The sequence below is a fragment of the Sinocyclocheilus anshuiensis genome, unplaced genomic scaffold (genome assembly GCF_001515605.1).
Source record: "Sinocyclocheilus anshuiensis isolate Anshui unplaced genomic scaffold, SAMN03320099.WGS_v1.1 scaffold937, whole genome shotgun sequence".
NCBI classification, from domain to species: domain Eukaryota; kingdom Metazoa; phylum Chordata; class Actinopteri; order Cypriniformes; family Cyprinidae; genus Sinocyclocheilus; species Sinocyclocheilus anshuiensis.
The window spans coordinates 735497-743967 of NW_015554129.1; the positions used below are offsets into that span (position 1 = coordinate 735497).

Here is an 8471-nt window from a genome sequence, read left to right on the forward strand (position 1 = left end):
AGTCATCTTATAAAAAGTGAGCCATCCTATTTTTAAAATCACTTGCTATGACAACTAATAAAAAGTTTAGTATCACGAAATTCTTGCAATACTTTAAAAAACATTATTGAAAGAAAAATTGGTCGCTTCATATCATAATAAACGAATTTATTACACGATTATGGTCCCCGGTCCGAAAAAACCTGCATGTGATTTGGCATTTCTTTATATTTACACAGTTTACTAATGCTGCTCATTAATGTACTGACACAAAAATATATAGTGTATTTTATACAAATATAACTGATGTAAATGACAAAAACAAAGTTTAAGGCTGATGTCTCTATTCATTTTCACAGAAGCAAAGCAGCAGATGTTATAAATAAAAAGTTAACAATGTCATTGAATGAATATAGGCTATTAAAACCGTTATTGCACGACATAGGCCTATTCTTATAGGCTGCACAGACAAAACAGTCGGAGATGCGTTTATGCATTTTTTTTTTCTATTTTACGCATTACTAGTAAATCAAGACTTCGCAAGTTCTCTTGTAAAATAAAATAATAAAAAACAACAGCAACATGGAATAAACTGTGTACAGAAAGCAAGTAAAGAACTCTCAACATTAGGCTACTAAAAGGTCAGTTTAATCTCGCAAAAACTCCCGTTAATAAAAAATCTGACTACACTGCACAATTAATCTCTCACACTGCATCTTCGTTGTTTATGATGAATTCGGTGCTTGCATGTACACCGCTTTTATTATTATTGCAGCTTAGATGTTCAAATAGCTGCAGTACTCTGACTTTGCCACAAGGAAAAGTTTGTACGCCTGCTCAGACCCTGACGTGGCGGTAAGTACTTTACCACGTCAAAGACCGTTTTTATAAATATGAACGTTGCCGTGGATTTTAGCGTACGCACACTCTAAGATCAAATCTGTGTGTACGCACATTTTATAGATGAGGCCCCTGGGGCCATTACATGTTAATGACATTAATTAGGAGTCGTTTACAAGGCAGAGAGCTGAAACCATTCATTTGCGCGCAAGTTCAAGATCATCTGCGATTCATAGATTTCACATCTGAAAGAGATGCGTATGTGCGTTTTCTGTGCGTACGTTCATTCTATGAATCACACGTACGCATATTTGAGAAATGATCGTAAGATCAAATTTAGGATGGTTTCTGTGCAACATGTTAGAAATGAGGCCCCTGGACAGTATTGCTAGATCTTTGTTTTAAAGATCTTAATAGAATCAAACGGCATTGTGTGCTTTGAAAATCACAGTATATACAGTATATGCTAAAGTAAAATTAACCTTAAGCAGATACACACATTTAAAATATATAGTCTCTATTGTGGGAAAATGGACCAAAAATACTGATGACTCATCCTGGACTACACAAATTTTGTTATATTCTCTAGGATGAGACTCTCCATTCTCCTAATGCCCCCTGGTAACAGCTAGCAAGTCATTTGTAGACATGATGTAACTACAGCCTAATGACCTTTAAAAAAAGAAGAAGAAGAAAAAGAAAGAACAATCCCTTCAAGATGTCCCACCCAAAATTTGTTTTTAAATATGAAAGTTTTTCTTCATACTTCATTTTCTCTGCTAGTTGCTCCGTGTTCTCTCTGATAGCCTGGGAGAGCTGGGAGACTGGATTTAACATAAGATTGTCCAAAATTACCTGTGATTTAAAGAAAAAATCAAAGATTAAAATGAGAAATTATGTAATTGCATTTTTTTCTATTCAGTTTCTGAGAGGCACTGCCATTGGCTATGCAGGCAATTACACCCTGAGTAAATAACTAATGGATCAGTTTATTAGTGTAATGAGCAAAGGATTTGACCAAATTTGACCTCTTCACGGTTCCAGGGACGCCGTCTGGAACTGTCATGGTCGTTCATATTTGAGTCCTGGTCTATTGGACTAGTTGAGCCTGGAGGAACCTTTTGATAGTTCAGACTTGCCTCGGGTATATGCTGTACCAGCTGCAGATTAATCAGGGATGGGAAAGCACCAGTAAGAACACGTGGACATGACAATGGCAGGTTAAATTTGATGTTAAGAGACAAATATCTCAGAGCTCAGATTACAATGGAGGCTTCCAGGAGTAAATCTCTGGGAAGATATCTGTGTGATCATGCTAATTCAATGGTGAATAGAAAAGGGTTCTATGTTCACAGTCAGCACAGCAACTTTGATCCTAGTTTCTTCAAGATACATTTGGAAATTATTTTTAATGTGAACATAACCTGTTTTGTGAACATACAGCCTTAGGAGTGAATTTGGAAGTGAGTTTCCATGCATTAGGGAATTCCCTCATGCATAAAAAAGGCAGAAGTTTAAACAACAGGTTTCAAAGTTGGACGTTGGACAGTTGTTAGTACATCGATACTGGCTCACAGAGAAAGTAATTTAATTAATTTTGGACCACGTGGTAATAATGAGTGATGAATTCAGCACCTGAGGTAACAGGAACCTCTGTAATGATGCATATGGTCTCTGCACAAAAGAGAAAATATACAACAAAACGTATGCAAGATTAAACAAAAATGTTTACCTTAGTCTTAGTCCTTTTTGGGACACAATATAATTATCATGAGGTGTACTATGGTATAGCAACCCAAGACTCCAAACCAAACAGGCTTGCTTACCTACATTTTATCTACATTTTTTCCTCTTTGTGCTAATAAGGAAAATATAAAGATTTGCTGCATGTTCTGCTTTATATTAAAAAAGTAATGGAATGGGTCAATGTATATGATGGGATGTCATTTAACCAAGCAAACTTTAGGTGCACCTCCTCTCTGGTCGAGATAGTGGATGCTGGGGTATTGGGCATGGAGCCTGGGGAAGTGGTAGCTCCCATGCCTGACGACGTCTGGGAGTCACCATCCCCTGCAACATCATGGATTTCACGTGCGAGGATGGCGAGATCTTTGGCCAGATCTTGACTCAGCCTAAAGGAAGTAAGCATATATGTAAAATGAAAAAATAAAAAATGAATTACTCACAAACTAGCTAATCCATTAGCATATCACACCACAACAACAACAAAAGTTCAATAACCTGGCAATTTCTGCACTATGAGTAGACCAGTTCTGGAAGTGTTCATTCTGAGTTTCGTCCTCTTCCGTTTCAAAAGAGCCACATTTTAGCCTCATGTGAATGGTCTTCTGTGGTGTCTGTGTCTGAGTTGAAGCTGAGGCATGAGAGCGTTTATGTTTGGAATTGGTCTCAAACTCCTCCTCTGAGGTAGAGGAATAATCTGAATTCTTTTGTCTACGGTGGGAACCTCAAATTACAAACAAAAAAGGGAAATTAAAATTTCTAAACAAAACATCAAATTACAATATTGTCAGTGATATCGAAAAATGCAATGTTATGCAATTCTAGTGGTCTTGTCTAGAGGAACTGTAGGTAGAGAACATCTCTGAGATTTAAGATACTCACCAGTTGTGCTACTATGTTTAACTTGGTTAGAACGGGTACGAGTGGTGGAGTGCTTCCCTACTGATGCGGCTCCTTTGCTGGTAGCCTGCCTCACCTCACTTGAAGCCCCTTTCCTCACACTGCTATTTGCTTCTGTAGGACGGTTAGAAATGCCATGCTTGCTTGAGGTGGACTCATTGTCACTTGGAACAGTGAAGGATCTAGTGCGTTTCCGAGGCATGGCAAGAATGTCCAGTCTTGACAGCTTCTTTCCCTCAGCAGTAGTCTTACTATGGTCGGAGCTCTGAGATGCACGGTCTGTCTCCGCACCCTCATTATCAGAGGTCTCACCTAGTCGAGCTCGGCGTAGCATGGAGGCACGGGTTGGTCTTGGGGCTGAAAGGCTATTGGACCGGGTCAGCACCTGTTGGCTTCCTTTGGTCATCTTATTAGGGTCCTCCTTCTGCAGGGGTGCAGTGAGTTTTTTGCGGCTGTTGGGTCGCGAACTTGACTCATGCTCAGAAGCCGCAGCTTCATGCAACAGCTGTTGACCATGCTGATTATCCGAAAGGTCTAAAGAACCACGGTTACCAGCACTTCGACGAAGCTGTAGCCGACAACTTAGTTCAGCTTTATTGGTATTATCAGCAGGGGCATGATTTCTGCGTTTTTCTGATAGTCGTTCACGAGCTGTAGGTTGTCGTGCTTTGTCTTGTAAACCAGAAGATGATTTCTCTTTACGCATATCACCTGCAGATGTGTGCTTCTTATTTGCACCGACAGGAGCATTTTTATTGCTGACCATGCTTACAGTACTGGCGGTATCAACATCTGAATCACCAGAAAGGGAGTCCTCTTGTGCAGGACAGCTTCCTTTTTTTGATCGTTGACTAGATTCAGGTAACTTTTCTTCTGGTGATGTCAAAGATTTCTCTGCTTCCTTAGGATAGGGAAATGTATCTCGAACAGCTTCCTCAGTATCCAAGCTTCTCAAAGCAGGATGACTAGAGATATGTGGCAGTTTCTTGACTTGAATGTTATCACTTGGCCTATCTTTGGTAAAACTCTCCTGTCTAACAAATGACATTGCGGTCTCTTTGGTGGGCACCACATCCCTGTTATGCGTCTGAAGATTTGGGGCTGATGAGTTAGGCTTCACTGGACGCCTAGACTCATGGCCACTCAAATGTCGTATCAAGACAGTTGTTGGAGGTATCTTGGGAAAGGAGTCTCTCTCTGGCTGTAAAAGAACTGGACTTTTGGACACATCTGACTTGCATGAACCATCCTCAGAACCAATATAAAATGAGGTGGGTTTAGGAGTGGGTGTTGGCAACTCTCTTAACCCTCTGGAATGGTTAACGTTTTCAGAAGGTGAATGTATTGTAGTTCCTCTCTTTCCTTGGCTCCTTCCACTCCTATCAAGGATAGAGCTGTCGTCTGAACGGCTAGTGTCACTCAGACTGTCTGGGTCCACATCATCTTGGACACGTAGCCTCTGAGTGCAGTACTGCTGCTGTGGTGCTCGGGAACCTTTCTCTGGTGGCTCATGGTCCATGTTTGATTCATGCCGAATCAAGATACTGGGGGTTGAGTTCTCCATCTTTTCTCCAGGTGGAACCTGAGGAAGTAGTCGCCTGGTCCTGGAAACTTGACTGCCCTCTGACTCCAAGAAATCCAAGCTTTGACTAATCGTTGATGTCACACTGTCATCTTAAAAATGATAAGCGTGAAAATAGTTATGAATTTGCTGGCCTATACATAAAATCGAAAATTTTACAGAAACGCTCAATTGCTCAAACACCACTAGTGGTTTTCAATCAACATACCTCTGTCTCCAGGTCCACTTTGGGGTGGAATTCCCATAGATCCTTGAGTAGACCCAGGATCACTGTAAGTGTCTGCTAGGCTGGCCCATCGTGAGACCCATTTAGGCCCTCCTACCTCAGGATGTGCCTAAATCAAAAAGAGTAACAACTAACAATCATAATTGCTCATCAATTGTTTACAGCAACACAGTCGGGCACAGTATTTCAGTAATGAAGGAGGGCAGTGCTGTCTGAGCTATATATAACTGCAATACCTGCAGTGAGATGACTTGGTCCCCACCATGGCCCTGTGATGATGTTGACATTACATCAGCTGCCATACCATGGCTATGACTCAAGAATAGTTGCTCATCTTTACCATCATCAATCACAGGCCTATAAACTCCAAGTGTCTGACCACTGTATTCTGGTGCATCTAAAACACCAAACACCTGTGAAATATGAACAAATATGATTTACCATGCTTCTCAAATACCACTGTCTTCCATTGTTCAGACCAAAGAGGTCAAACAGGTGGTGCCAACCCAAACTCACACCAGCAGTTGAAACAGAAGTTGACATTTCGGACCAGTCAAACAAACAGCACAATGCTTTGAAAGTGCCACAGTTCCCTTTCATAGGTTTACTTCAATGCTGCGATGATGTCATCTCAATGGGAACATCTTCGGTGTGACGAATGTCTGAAGCCCTTATACCATCACGCCAATTCATTGGCCAAATAGCGCTTAGCACTGCCCTTCGCGTACATCACATATGCTATATCAGCGTGCTGCATGCTATTTCATCAGATTTCATTTCCTTCAGGAAGCAGATCATCTGTTGCCCGTAGGAAAGCATTCTTTTCATCGTGTTCTCAGCTATTTTCATCAAGAGCAGTTTACTCCTCTTCAGCGGACACGATGAGCTACAGGAGTTGTATCGAGCCATGTGAGAGGTTCATTGCAGGAGGTGACACTCACGACATTAGCGTGCTATGTTTGGGCTTTCAACATGCTCAGGCGGCGCTAATCCTGCTGCAGCTGATTTTCTGTACTTCAGGCTTATCAAGCAGATGTACTTAAGGAGCTGGATGAGGGTGAAGGCCTGACACCCGAGGCATTTAAAGAGACTTGGCACTTAGAGCTACCAAGCATACGGCTCGAGCAGTGGGCAAGTCCATGCTTGCCCACTGTCAGTATGGTGTCAGTTGAGTGCCACCTTTGGCTCACTTTCACTGACATAAAGGAGAAGGACAGGACTTTTCTTTTGGACGCCCCCATATCTAATGATGGCCTGTTCGGGGATTCGGTTACTACCGTCGTGGAGAAGTTTCGTGCAGCAAAACAGCAGTCTGCTGCCTTTCTTCAGCTCATGTAGGTTTATGCCTCAGACTGTTAGGCCTGATGGCGGTAAGTGGTTTAGTTGGGCCTGCTCCACATGCAGCCCTTTCAGTGGTGGATCAAGAGCCAAAATATTTCACCTCATTGTCATCCACTCCGCAGAATTACTGTAACGCGCAGGGGCTTCCGTGCTCTGAGCCCGTGGATGAGGCCCCATTTCCTTCAGAAGGGGGTCCAGCTGAGGTCATTCTGTCGTCTTGTGGGACGCCTTATGGGCTGGGGGGCGATCCATCAAGGACGGCCAGTTTGTGGAGTTTGGACAGAGCTACATCGCAGTTGGCACATAAATCGTTTGGAGCTAATGGCAGTTCCCTCTCGAGCTTTCACGAGACGTCACGGAGACATTTCTCCGTTATGGGAACTCCTTCCCTTCCAACCTTTCTTGAAGTCGTATTGGCTAACGCCAGCAGAGTAACTCACTAAGACGTCACACATTCCCCCTAAAAAAAATCCTGCATCCAATAAAGGATCCTTAAAAACCAAACGTCCGATTTAGGGAGAGATGAATCAAGGCGGAAACTTCTCCAGTGCAACGGCGAACTCCCATAACCTCTACGTCCTGTGAGTTCTCTGGCAGACTCATGCACCAACGCCAACAACAACGACTATTCCTCTCTCTTCTCATGGTTCCTGCAAGTCCTATTTAAGACCAGTTGATTTAATCCAGGTGCAGCACCACGTCAGCCAATCACCTGCAGACAGCCAATCACCTGTGACTTGGGAATAAACACAGAGTAACTCACTAAGACGTCACACCGGTGCTTCCAACGACCAAGCCGCTATGTCAGTTCCTGAACGCGTGGGAAGTTATTCCGGGAATCTCGCACTGGCTACTCGGTGTGATAGAGCGTGGGTATACCCTTCAATTCAGACGCAGACCACCCCGTTTCAATGGCGTGGTGCAGTCTCTAACATTGCCCCGAAACGCCCTGGTTCTGAGACAAGAGGTATGCAGTCTGCTCGAAAAAGGAGCAATAGAGAGAGTCCCTCCGAGCGAGCTGGAGAGCGGTTTTTACAGCCGCTATTTCGTGGTACCCAAAAGAGATGGGGGATTCTAGATCTAAGGCCCATCAACAGAGCGCTTTGCAAGCATCCATTCAGGATGATAACGCTGAAACAGATCCTGGCGCAAATTCGGCCCGGGGACTGATTTGCGTCCGTGGACTTAAAGGACGCTTACTTTCACATTCAGATAGCACCGCATCACAGATGCTTTCTGAGGTTTGCTTTCGAGGGCACAGCGAGTGTACCAATACTCTGTTCTCCCATTCGGGCTGGCTTTGGCCCCACGCACTTTCTCAAAGTGCATGGATGCAGCACTTTCCCCCCTCAGAGCGAGCGGGATGCGCGTTCTCAACTATCTGGACGATTGGCTGATTTTAGCTCAGTCCCGGGACACGCTAGTCAGCCATATAGACACGCTGCTTCGTCACTTGGAGTCCCTAGGGCTATGTGTCAACATGCAGAAGAGCATTCTCGCCCCGAGTCAGTCTATAACATATCTGGGAGTGTGCTTCGACTCGGTGGAGATGAGAGCCCGCCTCTCTCGGGAGCGCTCGGCGGCCATTTTGTCTTCCCTGCGCCATTTCAGACTGGGCAAATCTGTTTTCTTGAAGGAATTTCAGAGGCTGCTGGGACTCATGGCGTCTGCTGCAGCGGTATGTCATCTGGGCTTACTACACATGCGCCCCCTGCAATTATGGTTGAAATCTCGAGTCCCTTGGACGGCGTGGACTTCGGGCCGTTTGCGCATCGCGGTCTCCCGCGCCTGCATCGAAGCTCTGAGGCCGTGGCGCAACCCAGATCTCTTCAGCCGGGGGGTTCCCCTGGGCTTGGTGAC

At 44.1% G+C, this 8471-nt stretch overlaps 1 protein-coding gene across 3 annotated transcripts in view; it reads right to left on the reverse strand.

The window, feature by feature from the left end:
* The window catches only part of cep170bb (centrosomal protein 170Bb), a 31099-nt gene that overhangs the window by 1823 nt on the left and 20805 nt on the right, over positions 1-8471 (reverse strand). For all 3 annotated transcript variants that reach the window (XM_016462791.1, XM_016462793.1, XM_016462792.1), the window contains exons 10-17: positions 5507-5683; positions 5253-5379; positions 3445-5136; positions 3061-3286; positions 2792-2951; positions 2455-2493; positions 1848-1979; positions 1586-1674 (exon numbers count right to left, since the gene is read on the reverse strand). In XM_016462791.1, coding sequence (XP_016318277.1) covers positions 1586-1674; positions 1848-1979; positions 2455-2493; positions 2792-2951; positions 3061-3286; positions 3445-5136; positions 5253-5379; positions 5507-5683 — 2642 coding nt within the window. The remainder of the gene's footprint in view (positions 1-1585; positions 1675-1847; positions 1980-2454; positions 2494-2791; positions 2952-3060; positions 3287-3444; positions 5137-5252; positions 5380-5506; positions 5684-8471) is intronic.